General features: G+C 39.2%; 1 protein-coding gene across 4 annotated transcripts in view; it reads right to left on the minus strand.

Moving 5' to 3' along the window:
* Window positions 1–4510: 4510 nt before the first annotated feature.
* ramp1 (receptor activity modifying protein 1) overlaps window positions 4511–17805 on the minus strand; it is a 71092-nt gene continuing 57797 nt past the window's right edge. For all 4 annotated transcript variants that reach the window (XM_004081990.5, XM_011489960.4, XM_078939473.1 and 1 more), the window contains one exon: window positions 4511–5570. In XM_004081990.5, coding sequence (XP_004082038.1) covers window positions 5315–5570 — 256 coding nt within the window. In that variant the 3' untranslated portion in view covers window positions 4511–5314. The remainder of the gene's footprint in view (window positions 5571–17805) is intronic.

Raw genomic sequence — 17805 nt, forward strand, 5'->3', positions numbered from 1 at the left:
TTGTGCTATCTTGTGGGGTCCAGATGACCCCACCCTTACATTGACATGTTATCCCTACCATCACAAAGGTGGATAAAGGTGGAGAGGATTTCATGTAATCCATAGACACAAGTGAAGATCACAAATCATTGTGGGGTCCAGATGACCCAACGCGCTTGTGGACCCCACAAGATAGCACAAGGGTTAAAAAGTGCTCTGAGTTACTTTGGCTTCTTTCTCTGCTCTCTGACCTCTCTCATAAGGAAGGTATTTCTGTCTGCAGAGCTGGAACAGACGGAAATCTCAGGAGGCCTTCAGTTCCAGAAATACTCCAAACGAGTCCGACTGGAGAGCAGAGAGGTTACCAGAGTAAAAGCTCAAACCACCTTTTCTTTTCAATGGGGATGATTATTTTGCATTTTCTTTATTCATGAATGCTAAAAAAGAATGACAGTCCATGTTTGGTTATTTGGCTTAAATGCAAAACACCATCTCTTTTTGGGTTCATTCTTATAAAAAAAGTGGTAACAGTCGGTGGTAAATAATTATTACAATTATTTTTAATTATTAACAACAACAGTTAATATTATTACTATTATTATTATTATTATTATTATTACTATTATTATTATTATTATTATTATTATTATTATTATTATTATTATTATTATTATTATTATTATTATTATTATTAATAATAATAATAATAAATAAATAAATGAATTTAAACACATATGCATTTAACCAAATCTGTTAATTTGCTGGTTTTTGTCTTTTAAATCTCAGTCCTTTTAAATGTCAGTGGATGCAAAACAATGGCAGCCAGATAAGCTGGAAAAAAGGTGTTTTTGCATGTTTGCACTCAGACTGAATTGAACATTTTCACTTTTTTTTCTACAAGTAAACTATTTGATTATATGCAGTAACATAGAAGAGTGATGATATTTGTGCAACTTAAGGTGACAATAGCTGTAGTTAAGATCTTGCGAAATCTTGTATTGACTGTTTCACATGGATATAAAGCAACGTTTAGACATTTCTCACCAGAATTGTGGCATTTTTATGACTTTTATAGATTTTCCAGCATAAAAAAATCTTTCTGTAGTTATGATGCAGCATTTAATTTTAGGTTGTAATAAAAATACTCCCAAGTCTATATTTGTTTCTTCTATTGAGCTCATTCTGGATAATTTCTGCCTGCAGAACCTAAATGCTCTTCAGCTGGAGGTCCTAATATGATAGTGGGAGCATTGGATTTGGGATTTTTTGGAAGACCCATTATGAAAAAAACGAGTTTTTAGCATTTTCTTGTTCTATATATAAAGAAAATGAAATATTTCTAAATTCAAATTGATATGAATCAAGAGCAGATGAAATAAATGCCCTCTGAAAAAGAGCAGATGTGATTTAGAAAATACGCTGGGGGAGCCACAAGCTCCTTATCGAGCTCTCAGCAACGATAAGGAGAAAGGGGGCGGGGTTGCTCCATGCCAACAGTCCCGCCAACAAGGCTTAAAATGGCATTAAAAGACTACTGTGAAGACTTTTGAAATACATCAAAAGATGATCAGAGTGGGACTTTAATGATATTCCAGTAAAAATGTAGTGTTTGGTTTTAAAAATCTAATTTCTTTCATGGACAGATTTGATTTATTTTTCTATTTTCTGGAGCTACAACAACATTTGCTGAAATGCTGCTGGAGACTCCAGAGGGAGATCATGAAGAAGACAGAAATATCGCAGAACCACAGGGGAGAAAAGAGGAGCTGCACTCAGAAAATGACATGTGCGAACGTGTCAGCCAAAGACATCTGAGAATGACATTAACTTGTCTGTTATCATAGGAGGGGGCAGGAGGCGGGGCGCCGGCCTCCACCATAAGTCATTCCAGTTGCCTTTCCGTTCCTTCTTCCTCTTGTTTTGGCCCTGATGAATTGTTGCCGCAGGAAGCCATCAAATTGAACTTTATTCCACACAAAGATGTGTGCATGGCGTGGTGGAGGAGGCTCATTATAAACAGCTTTAAATACAGGGGGGGGGGGGGGGGGGGGCAGTAACAGAGTGAACACCTTTCCTGTACAAACTGTTATTTTGAAAGGAAGTCGGACTGTTTGCAACTTGTTTCATATCTGAAATGGTAAGAGGCAGAAGAAATGTAACTTTAAGTATAGCTTTTATATAAATTACAGAAAAACCTCTTTATTGTAATAAAAGTTTAAAAGACTTTGAGTATTCTGAGAAAACATACTAAAAAGAAAAAACAGAAAAAGTCAGATATTAGTTAGAAGTAAAAAAAAAGCAAGACAATTAGGAAATAACAGAGAAAAACCTCTGGTTTTGGTTCAATTGTGTCTAAAATCAGACTGCAGAGAAGAGGAAATACTCTTTCCAATATAGTCCATCATGAAGTGTCAGTGAGACCCAGATGCTGAAAATCTGATTCTTCATTTGTGAGAAAAACAACTCTGCTCCACAAACAACATGCAATGAATTTTGTCCTGAAATGAAACCCTTTGACCACACTAACCCGACATTTACAGAGAAGCTTTTGCTTTTTTACGGCGCTCTGAGTAATTAGACAATAGGTGCAGAGCGCCTGGCGGCAGCAGTCATGCTCTTTCCCTGGCTGTCACAGTGATCCTGCGGCTCAGCCTTCAAGATGTCTTTAGGCTTCCTAAATGATTCATGAGGGACAGTCGGCTCCTCACTCGGGTCATTGAGAGTCAGCAGAGAAGGTCGACTCCGACAGTCTCTCATACATTCACACTTCTGTGTCTTTTACAGGCGCCATTTTTGGAACGTCTTGCATAGTTGCTTAATTTGAAATTGTGAAGCGGCATTGAAATGACCAGGGGCTGTTAATTAATTCAATTAATTGAACACAGTTCAATTATTTTATTATTTATAGTATGTGTTTCTCTGCTTTTTTAAAATCTATTGTGTATGAGTCCTTGTGTGATGAGTAAGTGGGGCAATGAACTGTAGTGCAGTTTTGCCTGGGATCAAGTAAACATCAATCAATTAATCAAAACTTATTATTCTATAAATTTAATTGTGTTTTAATGATGCAAACTGCTTCTCTTAATGTTCTCAAAAACTCTTCTTAAGTGTTTCTGGTCACTAATCAGTCATGAAGCTGAATCTGGATCGTCAAAACAAGTGCACTATGGGATATGAAGTCAACATTCTTTTTTTTTTTAAACCTCAGTAACAATCTTACAACCTGAAATTAAATTTGTAATACTAGAACAGTACCAACTGATTGATTTGTACTGCTAGTTTGGAGCATTCTTATTTCATCATCACTGCATAAAACCTTTAGGTCAAACAAGATGTAAAGATTTCTTACTGACCCTCTGCCGTCACACCGGTATTCCAGATGTGTTGTCTGAACATTCCTGTAAATTAAAAGTTTTTGAAAGACTTAGAAGAACCTCATTGTTTTGTTGTTATCTGCTTGATTAATATATATAAAAAGGAGGCAACCGATAACTTCCAGAGTGAAGCCCATTTAAACAAGTAATGGAACCAGGTCAGTTTGCCGATATCGACTTTGTCTACCATCACATTTCATTAAAGTGCGCATAAACTATTTGATATTTTTAAAACTTTGGTTTTAGACATTCAAGAACTTTTAGCAGGTTTGAAAGTTGTTCTGACTGGTCTTTGCTCAAAATCAAAAAGTCAAATTTCACAGAAATTTATGTTTAAATTTTAAGGATGTTATTTTCAAGTTTAATAAATGTTACACCGGCATTCATTGTTGTTGTTTTGGAATCAAAAATCTAGATTCATCTTTTAAGTTATAAGTGCTAGGTTGAGTTTTTTGTGGATTTAAGATAGGACAACTTGTACCAAGAGAGTGCTCTCATTTTGCTCTACAATGAGTTGCTTCCATTTGGTAAAGTAGTTTTTGTGTTACTGCAACCAAAATGAACTACAATTAGGTAAATAAAAACCCCAAAATTCAAACTATTTGCTCAAAAATTGCAAAAAGGATCTATTATACAGCAGTTTAACATTGGATTTTAAGTCATTTTATCTACCAGTAAGTTAGTTTTTTACCTTATTTTTCTCTTGTGTGGAACTCCTTGTTTCTAGATTTCTTGTATTACAAAAACTACGTGCTACATGAACAGATCATTTTACTACTTTTTAATGATCCTCCTCCTAAGATTAGTGTTCCTTTCCTACTTTTCGGCTACCTTTTTCTGCAGCTTATGAAGGAGGCGTGATCTGTCAACTGACGCACTATGAATCTTCTTTAGAATGGCCTCACTGGATGTAACCATTAACATACCGAGCCTCATGCGCCGCCTAATCGGAGGCGTTGTCAATGGGAAAACAACCACGGAGTTGAGACATGATTTCAAACACTCACCAATGGGTCCACAAGCCTCGTCCATTATTTTCACAGCCGCAACATTTGTAAAATATAAAAGCTGCACATTAATACAGCAGTACTGTGCGCTAAGTTTTGTAAAAATAAATCCAAATTAATGAAAGAAAGCCGCTTTTTCAGACAAGAACCTGTAGTTTTGAAGCTTTACTTGAACACATTATCCAGACATTTTATTCAACTCTTCAGTCGCTCCGCTTGAAAGTCCAACATTTCACAACGAACATCTTCAGAGGCCTTTTGGCACAACATACAGCGTGTGGGTGCATTTCAAGTGTGGTTTGCTGCCAGGCAGGTTGCAGGTCAATCAATCTAAAAAGGCAAAAGAGGGTATTCAAAAAAAAATAACATAAATGGGACACTCCACCACAGCAAAGGCATCCTACATCGTTAGAAACTGACGTTGTTTTACACACTGCTTGTGCTTTGATCGATGGCAATTCTCCGCTGGTTGGTCAACCTGCTGCTTTTTGACTTCTTTGTAGCTGAACTGTTATTTTGTTTTTGTTTTTTTGTGGTTTCAACCTGGGACCTGATCCATCTTCATTACATAAAAGTGGACTGAATAACTTAAAACAGAAGAAAAACAAGCACATGGAATCAAACTGTACATATATATTTTCAGCATGTGTATAAATCAAAGTTATTGTTTTTTTTCTTCCTTTTGGGCTTTATGCTGTACAACTTTATAAAGTAAACCCTTTTTTTTGCAAACAATCTGTCCCAACTTCAAACTTTTTTCCTTTTACATTACTCATCAGGTTTAGATGAACTCAGTGTCAGTCAGCTCCTCCAGGTTCATAAATAGTAAATAATTCCTCCCTAGACTTACTCCACAGATGCTAGCGCTCAGAATAAAAGATCCTTTGGTCGATTAAAATGATGTAACCTCGAACAAAAAGCTGCGCTTGTGTCTCCAGTGCTGGGACGGTTCCCCTACACAATGCCCTCGCTGCGCTTGCTCCTCCACACCACCAGGGCCGTCATGAGCAGGGTTACCAGGATGGGTACGACGATGAAGGGGCCCAGGATGCGATTTGGAGGGTCTTTGAGAAGTCGCCCAGACAACGAGCAGTTGTGGAAGTAGTATCTGTGCACTTGGATGAAGAACTCGTCCACCATGCGGTTGGGCCAGTAGCAGTTCATTCCCTGCGCCACAATGTACGTGCAGTTGGTAAGGTCACTGTAGAGTCTGCATGTTGAAGACAAAATGCAAAAAAAACAGATGGAGGAGGCTGAACACAACTGCGTAATCTACATAAAAAAACACTTCAAATTTATATAAAAACACATGCAAAAAAGTCTTGTGTAATACTCCACTCAAAGCATTGTTTTTATTTATCTATTTATTTTGCATTTTTACTGTCCAATTGAAGCTGAAAATTTGGTTTTGGTTTAATTTGAATATACATAAAGACTTTATGATCCAAAGAAGTACATTTACATAAAACCATAAGAGAAAAAAATCTTTTGCCTGGAATGTTCAGCATATAAGAGTGAGATGTTTCTGTTTCATGTTAAAACATTCTTTAAAAGTTACTAATGGCCTAAACCTGTTGAAATCAAAACAAACTGATTCTTTTTTTTGTTTGCAATTGTTTTGTCAAATTTCAAATTTTGTCAAATTGTAACATATGTAAACAGCACTTTTTGATCCAATGGGTTAATACATAAAAAAATCATAAACAAATGTATTTTTTTTTACTTCACTTTCAAAATAAGAGAGAATTTTTCAATTGATTTCAATTTTCTATTTTGTTGTTGAAGTTAGGTTTAGAAGTTAACGTAGTCCCACTCTGATCATCTTTCCTTCTGTTGTAAAAAGTGTTGCATGTGGTCTTTTATTTATGACATTTTCAGCCAAAATTTGAAAAAAAACCATGTCATTTTGCAGAACGCCGATGTTCAGTAACCCTTGTGCTTTCCTAAGCACTTTACCATTGGGAGTTGGGTCATCTAGACCCACTAGCCCGCGGGGCTGAACCTTTTCTTTTCAATGATTTGTGATCTTCACTGGTGTCCATGGATTACATGAAATCTTTCCACCTTTATCCACCTTTGTCATGGTAGGGAGAACACGTCAATGTAAGGGTGGGGTCATCTTAGGAGTTTTTCCTGACCGCGAAGGGGGGGTCTAAGGGCAGGGATGTCCAGTATAGCTTAGTCAGTTTGTTAGTTCAATTTAGTAATTTCCTATTGAATTCTATGTATTCATGATCCTTTTGAGTTTATGTTTCACTTTTTCAATTACAGATACGAAGCCCATCGAGACGACTGTTGTTGTGAATTTGGGCTATACAAATAAAATTGAATTGAATTGAATTGAATCTGAAATAGCACAAGGGTTACATCCGTTTTTTTTTCCTTTCAACTTAACCTGTCTAGCAGCTGAGCTGCTTTTATTTTTATTTTTAAATTGTTTAATATGAACTCCAACTTTGAATTTAGTCTTGTCATTTGGTCTCCAAATAAATATGTCTTTCCATCCTTAAAGAGTATTCTGGTCTTTCAAGCTCTTTGTTTCCACAGCATTTTAGCTGGACGTGGCACTTTATTTTGAAGGGGACACACTGAAAACTTGTGAAGTTCAGAAGTTCACAATACTTTCCTGTAAGTTCTGTATGTTCACTCTGGTTCTTATGCTTTTTGGGTTAAAGGTGGATAACTGCATAAAAATAAACAATAGTTTTGGGTCTTTTTCATACTTTTTTCCTGTGTTTTTAACTATAGACAAATATCTGGCCTCAATATTTAAATGCTGCCTCAGCATGTGAAGAAATCTGAAGTCTTTGCTGGAAACATCTGCGTGTTGCTGGAAATTTCCTTAATGAGACCTCTGAGACTAAACGGAGAGACTGAAGCTGCAGACCATCAAACCAGCTCTTTCCGTTTCTGCATACGTGCGAGTACGGCAAACCATGAGGGCCCTGCGGGACAATCCCCACTAGATGTAACCCTGCCTGTGACTCATGTCATGTTACAAGTAATCCATCGCCACATCGCATCTGTTTAGTGAAATATATCTGCTTGGGCAGTGGCTTTTGATCTGTAGACCCCACAGTCTAATAAAAGACTTATGATCCGGCTCCACGGCACCAGGTCTTTCTTTGTGGAAGGTTTCAAGCTGTAAACAGCTTAGGGCTGTTTGGCACCAGAACAACAAGACTTTAGAGAGCAGGGTCACCCCGTCTGGGTTTGTACCTCTGCTGCTTCTTTGAAGATTTGCAAATCATTTGTTTAGGAAAGAAGATCCCGGGTCCTGCTGCCAGTTGAATGAACGCTGAGCTTCTGGGGTGTGTGTGTGTATGTGTGTGTGTTTGTGGGGGGGGGGTCAGAGTAAGAGACTGTAGGAAGGCAGCGGGGTCGAGGTCAAGACACTGTGCAAGAGACTTGCGGCTGGTTACTGGTTCACACCATGTTGGAGGCTAGAATCCAATTCAAGCCGACAGCACACAGCTTCCACTCTTGTTGGTCTGTGTTTAATGTTTGCATGCAGTTCATCGAGCTGTTAGACTCATAGCAGACAAGGCTCCTCATCAGGGAGCAAATGTATCACTCAGGCTGACCTTAAAACACAAATTCACTGATGAAGTTGCTTTTTTTCTTTGTCCTTAGTGAACTTCTAACCTTTCAAACGGCATTTTAGGGCTGCATCATATCTTATTTTTTAACAAAGTGCATTACACAAGCAGAAATTTTACATTTCAGAAATGTTTGGACACAAAGTGAGGTCGCACAAAAGCAGTAAAAAACATAAATGTGAATTTTAAATTACACAATTCAGTGAACATTCCATCACTACAGAACAGATGTTTCTGTTACTCATATCTCCGCATTAACCCTTGTGCTATTCTAGGCACTTTAACATTGGGAGTTGGGTCATCTAGACCCACTAGATAGTGCTCTGAACCTTTTTCTTCAATGATTTGTGATCTTCACTGGTGTCCATGGATTACATGATATCCATTCCACCTTTGTCATGGTAGGGAGAACATGTCAATGTAAGGGTGGGGTCATCTAAGATAGCACAAGAGTTAAAGTCTTGTAACTTCTTCCACTTTCGGCTTCTCCCATCAGGGGTCGCCACAGCGAACAAGTCGCATGGTAAATTTGGCAATGTTTTACGCCGGATGCCCTTCCTGACGCAACCTTCTCAAACCGGGCTTGGAAGGAGAGAAGGGAACAGGGAGCAGCCCGGAGTTGAACCCTGGTTTCACGGACGGAAGGCGCCGCAAACCAGCACGAGCTAAACTGGCTCTCAGTTAAAGTCTTGTAACTAACCACCATATATGGGTTGGTATGTTTTTACACCCCTCTCCAAGAAAGTTTGTTATGCTATTGTTGTGTGTACCTGTCTCTGTGCATAAGTTTGTTACAGTAGGTGAGATAAGTCCTCTATGTATGAATATACTTAAGGCATGTAAATAGTTGTGTGCAAACTATTTGGTAGTGTGGATATGTGAGAACTAAGTCATGCAATATACTTATGACACTACTATGACTCTTTTGGCTTCTTTTTTTCAATCTGGTCCAACAAGAAATGCATCTAAACATAATTATTATAAATAAAGTTTAGCCTCAAATACAAAATGGTTTTTAACAAATAAACAATTTGTTTCTCTGAAGATTCATAAGCCCCTATTGTAACGGTCAAATCTGTCTAACATGAGAGGCATTCAGCCCCAATCTGCTTGCTCAGCAAAAAAAAAAAAAAAAGTCCTGTAACTAAATCAACCCTCTGAAGCCCCTTTTGGGATGTGAAGATGCCCGTCAGCAGAGTTGTTCCCCACATCCCTGACAAAGCAAAGGACGGAGGACATAAGATGTCATTTGATTCGACAAAAACGCAGCATCTGACAGCATGACTTGAGATCGATATCCACTTTCTGTACAATTACGGGAGGTGAGCTCTGAGGATGACGGCAGGAACTTATAGCAAAGGATATGCTCCTCATTCTATTACACAAAAACACAGCTCACAACATCAAAGAGATGGCAGAAAGATTTTGGGACCAAACTCAACGGGCACTGAAGTTCGCGCACCAGACTGACTACATCCTGCTTCCAAGGTTTCACAGACACGTAGACAGCCCCGATCCTTAACAGCAGCTGTGACTAAGACTTAAAGGCTAAGGGGACAGACTGAGACAAAAAATGTTGTTTTTCAAGAAATGAGTTGAAAAATGACATGACAACACATGGATGTACTAATTAAGAAAAGAAAAAGAAAGGCAGGAGCACAGGACCGGAGCATGTTCCAGGTGGGATGGCCTCTTTACTGAAGAGTACGACGTAAATAAGTAAAGTCTGGACCATGAATAAATAAAAGTAACACAAAGAAAAGCTCTGCTGACTGAAGAAGTCGTGTTGTGAGTGACACACACGGGTCTGACTGCTAGCAGAGAAAACCTTCTTTTCTGCACCGCATTACATTTTGCATACAGAGCGTTTGCCGCATTTTCTACAATGTCTTAACAGGAGAAACAGGCGTGCCATGAGAGCCACGCTGATACTGGAAAAGACTCACACCTTACCTTTGCTACATTCAACACTGGAAGAAAAGAAAAACCCTCATCTTCAACTTCTACCGATTATTTCTGTGTCAAAAACTCAAGGAGTCTGAGGGGGAACCAAGAAGGTCAGAGTCACACCTTAACCCCACCAAAAAGAGCCTGAGAAACGTCAGCGTTAATCTTCAGAAACCGCATGGATGAGCTGCAACAATGAGCCATGACTTTCAGAGCCACGAACTGTAAAAAAAAATATGAACTTAAAAAGCTAAAGCAGGAAAAATTCATGCTCCCTAACATGCAGCAGTCCTGGCCTGCAAGCACCAGAGTATTTTTGCAATTCTTCTTTCTTATGCTGCGTTTAAACTGAACGCAATTTGCGTGTCTATTGCGTGTCTGCAGTTTTTTAAGTCTCTGTGTCCCACACAAGTCAGAGGACGGAAAAAATATGAAAATAAGGATAAAATTAGAGACCTTTTTATTATTGTCTTAAGAAATAAGAAAAATATCATAAAGTTCAGGAGGAGAACGATGGAATCAATCCTCCATGATGGAATTGGATTCTACCTGCTGATTGAGTCACTGACCTTGTCACATACCCAAAGCTGAGTCCCTGATTGGTTGACGCATCGTGTCGTCCTTGCCAAAGATTTTTTAATTCATGCAGATCATGATCATGCAGAGATCATGTAGGGGCAGGTGTGACGACAGCTGGAATGGTGTCAAGCTCCTTTCCAGCCTGGATCAGGAACAGACAAACGGGAAAAATAGCCGGATGGATGTGGAAACTGTCCTGACAGTTTTCTGAGCTGTCATACAAAAAAACAGATCTTCATTACTGGCATCCAGTATTGAGGGTTTCTGGGAGATACCCCCCCCCCCCCCCAACACCCCCCCCCCCCCTCCAGAAAAGGAGAAGAAAGAAACAGATCCCTCCATCTGAAACCAAAGGAAATAAAAAGAAGAAGCAGGCTGAGCTGTCACCAGCGAGCACATCAAATGAACTGTTCTCTTTATTTGTACTTTGTTGTTCAGCTAACTCCAAGCACCCCCCCTTATCATACCCCCCCCCCCACACACACACGGCCTGTGTGACTCATTTTCTGTCTGAGTGCTAAAATACTTTGTGAAGTTTGAAGGTTGGATTGCTATCTTATATCTTTTTGGGTTGATTTTTGGCACACAAAGGCTTGTGTCTGTGTGTGTGCGCACACGCATACACACAAAAACGCACACGGTTGTTGTCAGTTTCCTTATTTTCAGCTCAGATTTTCCTCACTTTCCGCTCGCCCTCTGTGCCGGCATCACATCAGTGTTATGATGTGAACAGATGGAGTTTGAGCTGATCTTTAGTTTTCAAATGGGTGTATGTCGTTGTGTGTGGTGTGTGTGTGTGTGTGTGCGGTGCGGTGCACGGTCGCTCTGCTAGCTCTAAGATGTAACTTTGCCCCTGTCGCTTTGTTCCAATGAAGGGCTTCCGTTTTACACACAGTTGGTTAATCAATTATTCATTCAAATTATTAATGCAGAACTGCAACAGTTGAAGAACTACTGCAGCATTCTCACTAAACCTGATGTGAGCAGCGACTTCGATGCTTCTCCAAAACTGTGTTAAGAACTCTGACGCTCATGCGATCAGAGACTCTCCCGTTATATAAACCAGGAGCTGCGTCTCAATGGCGCTGCTTTCAGCTGTACCTCTGTCTCTCTTTGACCCAGTTTGAACGTATTCAGGAAAGAATTCAAGACTATTAAATTACTCTGTTCTATAAAGATAAATGGGAACACCTCAAGAACTTAGTATTACTCCCACTTTAAATGTGGGCTGCATTTGGCCCACAGGCCGGAGTTTGGATGCGCCAGAGGTATAGGATATGTTCCCTTTATTTTTTAAGTTGTGTATGTTTCCCCATCAAGCCTCTCAAAATGATCAAATAAAAACATAAACATCTCAATCTTCAAATAATCCCTGCATTGTGTTGGAAATAACGAATATTTTGGGACAATTACAAGATAATTGCTGTTTTTTCCTACGACACAAAGCATACAAACTGCTCCCATTTCTATCACGACTCAGCGCTTCCATCATTGCGGGCTAATCAAGGCCCGTCTGAGACAAATTTGAAGATCCTTGTCCTAATTCCATCAAAGATGCGTTGCAGCTTCAGGCGTTCAGACATCCAGGCGGTGCTGGATGTTATTCTCTCATTAGAGCAGAGAAAACACACAGACATCCGTTTATAATCACCAAGACATCAGCCGTTTAATCCCACAGCTCTGCAGAGAGGAAAGCTTAGCTAACTTTCAACACTATTTAGCTCGCTGGATTCATCTGGTCTGGCTTTGAAAGTATGAGGGAAAACGTGCAGCTACGCTGAAGATCACGCACAACTTCCTGACTGAAACACCCTCCAACGATTCCACAGGCAAAGACGCTTTTGCACAGCAAAGAAAAGTATTTTTAACTACAGGAAAACAAAAATATGAAACGATGTATGAGTTCAAAGTAGACAATTAGTCTTCAGACTATTTACTCTGCTGAATTCTTTGCATGAATCACTCTGTCTGGAGGACTTGCATCCAATGCATGGATCAGTGTCAAACACAGCATGCGCTTCTAGTCCAGAAACGTAATTATGCATCAGGTGAACCCACATTTCCAACTACCCCTTTGAAGAAACCACAGTTATCCAGTCATTAAATCCTGAAACTCACTGAGGAGATTGAGGAAGCCAGACTCTGGTTCATTTCTGACACCAGAAATTCAGCAGGGGGTTCCTAATTACAGACACATGATTCAAAAATAAATATCAATACAAATCCACACCACAGCATCCAAGCTGTTTAGATCTGGACTAAAAAATTAAGCTCAAGAAAATCAGGAAAAAAAACAAACAAACATATTTTAGGGTTAAAAATATTTCATAAAAGATTGACCACAGGTTATATAAAGAATGATTTTACTGTCAGCAGGCTGACTAATGTCTCTAAGACTTGCAAAACGGAGATGAGTTCAGTGTACACTTTGTCTTTGTTCTCGGATAGATACCTTTGCATCTTATAAGACAATACCCAGAGTGGATCAGCATTAAATCCCTATGTGAACCAGTTTGTGCATCAAATTGGTCTCAATTTAATAATGCACATGAGTACAAGGCATTAGAGAGGGGTCAAAACATCAGTGTTTGCACTATATAAAGTCCCATAAAAATACAGTCTTTTAGTCTTACAAAATAGATAGCAATTTCAAACCACGATACTGCACTAATAGTTTCCAAAATACTTATTAGTTTGAAGTAACTGGGCTAAAATATTCGTATGAGTTAAAAATAAACAAAATAATGGTTGATTTTTATGAAGAAAGGCTGATATATGCTATATGCAGAACTGCCTTAAATATTAATAATACACAAGTGTAAACGTAAAGTGTACCCCAAACAATTAAACAAGAATTTTATTGGTCTCATTTGAAGATGTTCGTGTAGCTTTACAAAACATAAAAGTTTTGACATTTAGAAAAATAAAGGTTTTCTTACATGAAGCAATTCCGAAACGGCAATGAAATCAAACATCAAACATGTCGGTGAAGGTTCTTGACGATCCACGTGAGGTCTTAAAGCTAAGTCCAGGTACCATGAGTCAACTTCCAGACAAATAGGAAAATAGCTGAAATCTTAGCTTTAGACCCACGTGGATTTGGTTCCATTTAGTACAAAAGTTTGAGTTAGCGGTACTCAAATGACCACTTCAGAGACAGATGTCAAAAAACAAAACAACAACCGGACCCCAGCAATGAGTTTGTCCACAAAAATCTAAACTATTTAAAACAAATGAAACAAACAGGGTTGCTGGAGCCTATCCCATCCACAGTAGGGTGAAGCCATGGTAAATCCTGGATGCTTTAAAATATATTATTGGCTCTTAGATAAATATTTACGAGCAGCATATCTATACTTCAAAGCTGCTTTTCAATGCCGTTATTTGAAAAAAAGTGTGTTTAAAATGTCAGAGATTGTCAGGTAATCTCTTAAAAAACTACAGATATTTCTGCCTGTTATGTCCAAGCGGAGCTCATGACAAAAGGAGTGGTCCTCTGTGGTGTTTGGCCTTTTTTCAGTCTCACGTAAGTAACCTTACCAGGAGAAATTACAGTTGCACAGTTCAGGATGGATTATAAATGTGTGCGTGTAAATGTTTAAAGACAACCTAATACTAAAAGTATTCATCTTACTTACTAAAAACCACAACTTTCTTCTTTAATGAGTTCACGAGGACCAACGGTTAAAACGTGTTGAACTCAGCTGGGACGCTCCATCAAAGCGTCCTCGCCACACATTTCCTCGGGTTCCTGACGCGCTTCCACGGATTTACGGGAGTAAACAGACGAGCGTTTCTGATCAGCTGTCGTGATCTCCAGCGCGGTCCTCAGGCATGCTCATGCAGCTGAGCGGAGGCAACTGATATCAAAACCCCCTTTGAATCCGTTCGTGAGATGCATATCAGCCCACTGAGACTTTTCTTCCAGTAGTTTCTCTCTATTCAGTATGAGAAATATTATTTACAGGCCCAGCAGTCCTTCTCTTTCAAGGTCTGTCAATCCTAAAAAGGACACATAAAACCTTTTATATGAGCATAAATATGCAAATCTGGAATAAATCGAAGTGCTGAGAGCATGAAAGGAAATAGGATTTGGGCATCCAAGAAAATTATAGAAGTATATAAAGAAGATATTTTGTAAAGAAAAGGTTTTATAGTTTCTTTCACTTTGAACTCATGTGACAAAACATCTCTTTTTCAGCCACAGTCTTAACGACATGTGCCCGACACTTTAAAATATTTCAGAGATTCGCACAGCGAACTCCGTAGTGCTATTCCAAATGGATTTGCTAAGAAAACTACATGCAGATCTCAGTTTTCCATCCGTGCTGACTGAGAAAATGTAAATTGATGTAAATCAATAAGCTCAATCATTCCCAGATAGTCAGCTAACCTCTGAGCTGCTTTGTTGAATGCATACATTCTTCCATTCGACATTTAAAAGGGAGGAGGGTTTAATAATTGTCTTAAAATGGCAATGGCAGAAACATTTTTCTTTTTTTATTTAGGATTCCTTTTCCAGGACTTAAGATGTAGTCACATGCAGCCATAAGGGGGTTGACCCACTCAGGTTTTCTGGGTTGGGCTGTGGAGGATTGTGGAGATGAGCGGCTGCATCGTAAGAGGAGCACAGGTTCTCTTGAGGCTTATTGAAAATGGAACGTACCATTATTGTGTGTGTGTGGTAAGTGTATTAAAAGTATTCGTTGCACGCACCTATGAACTTCAGGTGATGCTGTTGTATGGTGCATCTATTAGGGCTAGAAACCTATAAAAGGGTTCAATTACATTTTACAATGGACAATGACAATAAAAGCACATCTAATCTAATCTAAAAGGCCCGCACTTGTTATGTCACAGGAACAAGCAGACAGCTGGATCCAAATGCAGCAGGTTTATTAGCTCAACTAAAGGTCCACAAAGCAGGAAAGTTCATCAAACCACTATGCAGTCACAAAAATGGCGAGAATTTGCTCAGAAAAACCAAATAGGATATTTTATAACACCACAAATCAAGGGCAAACTAATTCAAACTCAGCAACTGTGCTGGAGAATTTGCATGGCTAAGGATTCTAATCAGACATTTATTTTTTGGGAATGTGAGAAAATAAAGCTCTTCTGGGACACCATCCACTTTGCTTTATGTGAAACACTCAGGTATAAGATACCCCGAACCTGTCTTGTGATGTATCTGGGTTACTTAAAGGGAACTGTACATAAAGTGGACCAAAATCTAGTAAAAGCTCTTCTTGTGGCAGCAAAGAAAGCCATGACTAAGAATTGGCAGAAGGCTGAAGCCCCAACATGTCAGCAATGGATGTATGTTGTGGAAGAAATCCAAACAATGGAGAGACTTGTATACAAACTAAGAATGAAGGAAGAACAATTTCTGAAGGACTGGGAAAAATGGTATATGTACAAAACAAGAAAAGGTTATGATATATAGTGAACTTTGTGTTCAGTATTCTGGAAAGGAAAAAATTTAAACCTGACAAACTCTACTTACCTTCTTCTATTGCTTTTTTCTTTCTTTTTTTTTGTTTAATATATACTGTTTCAATGCTTCTAACTTTGTTCATGTTCTTAAAAATAATAAAAAGATATTTACAAAAAAAAAAAAAAAGTCCACAAAGCTAAATCAGGGTCAGGCAGTTTCAAGAAGAAGGCAAGTTCATCAGAGGAGAGACGGGGTAATCAGGATCCAGGCGAGAGTCGGGCAGGCGGAAAGCAAACAGTCAGGAGACAGAGGATCGGGTTCAAATATAAAGCTCCATAATGAAGGCAGAGTGGCACAAACAATACTTTGCACTGAGCTTGACTCAGTGCAGTGCAGTGCTTAACTATGCTGTGGTTGATGAATCAATGCGGGTCAGGTGTGCGGCATCCAGGAAGTGTGTGCCGGGGGTTGCAGTATGGCTAGAACTCTGGGGACGGCTCCCGTCGGTGACCAGAGGGGAAGACAGGGTTCTGACATATTACCTGAACAGCACTCACGGGCCTCTTGGGCAGTTTGCAGGATTTGGTGGGGGGTTGAGAAAAGAAAAATCTGTATGACACTCCTGCGTCCCACCTACTTTAACCTGACGTACCTTTCCATGATGCACAGGTGTTCAATACAACCTGTCGCTCGCAGCATGCCCATAAAAAATGTGCATGAACGTTTTGGCTCACAGAGTGGTCTACAAGCTGGATATTTTGTGCGGGCCATCTGCATTCCCCGTAAAAGGGGCAGCTGCGGACAGCCCATATTTACCCATAGGGGCAGTAGGGACTAAACTATTAGGTACAGTCTGCACACTAAAAACTCTATAAATAACCCAAGTTGGGTTGGTTTTTAACTCAACTACAAAGTTAAAAAGGGACTATTCTTTTCTGATTTTCTTATGGAAAAAAACAAACATACATTTGGTCCAAATGAAACAACAATAACCCCAAAATAAATGAGTGTTGCTTCAAACAGTAACCCAACTATTCCAACATGACAAACCCCCAAATTGGGTTTAAGAAATAACCCAAGTGTTTAAAGAGTGTGTTCTCCATTTTACCCTGTGGATGATGTTGACCTGAAGCTTCTACCTTCTCCACCAATTCCATGGTTGGTTCAACATTCCAATCAGACGCAACCACTGGTAGAGGGAGCTTCCCCAAGCTCGTGATCTACATGCATGTCTTCTAAGTGAGTCTTCAGATGATGGATGTCTGCTGCTGCCTCCGTGAAGATTGAGTGCAGGACGGTTGATCATTCAGCATCAGAACAGATCAAACTGGATATGTCAGAAACGTCAGTGGAATGAGATGCAGAACCGTCCATAAGAGACGGAATGACATAGAAAGACAAGTAACTGACATGAAGATGTGTCCTCAGCTGCCGTTTTTTTCTTTTCTATTCTATTACAGGCAGATCAGTATTAATGATGTGCCTTTTTTGTTTACGTGATTTGGAGACAAAACTGGGCTGATGGGTTGAAATGACAACCCAGAGGGCCTGAAATTTCAAAGTGGAACTACATTTGCATCCTTTTCTCCAACTCTAATTCTGTGTGTTTCTATCCGCCTTCCATCTGTGGTGAAACAAGATGTCGCATTTTTCCTCTGCTGCCTTTCACTGCTAACCAGAGCCAGCCACTCAAATGACAGTACAATTACTCTGAGGTTAGAAGAAAAATGTTGTCATCCAAATATTTATTAGTGTCTGGACTGGTCATATAAGTAAGTGAGCATTTATAATCCTAATGTTTAGGATTTATCATCTAAACCTTCTTCAGTTCCTTTTGGCTTATTTATAAAGCTTTGATTTACAACTGGGGTTAAATATAAGAT

This window comes from Oryzias latipes, chromosome 21, assembly GCF_053564925.1.
Source record: "Oryzias latipes strain Hd-rR chromosome 21, Olatipes_Hd-rR_3.1".
Lineage (NCBI taxonomy): Eukaryota > Metazoa > Chordata > Actinopteri > Beloniformes > Adrianichthyidae > Oryzias > Oryzias latipes.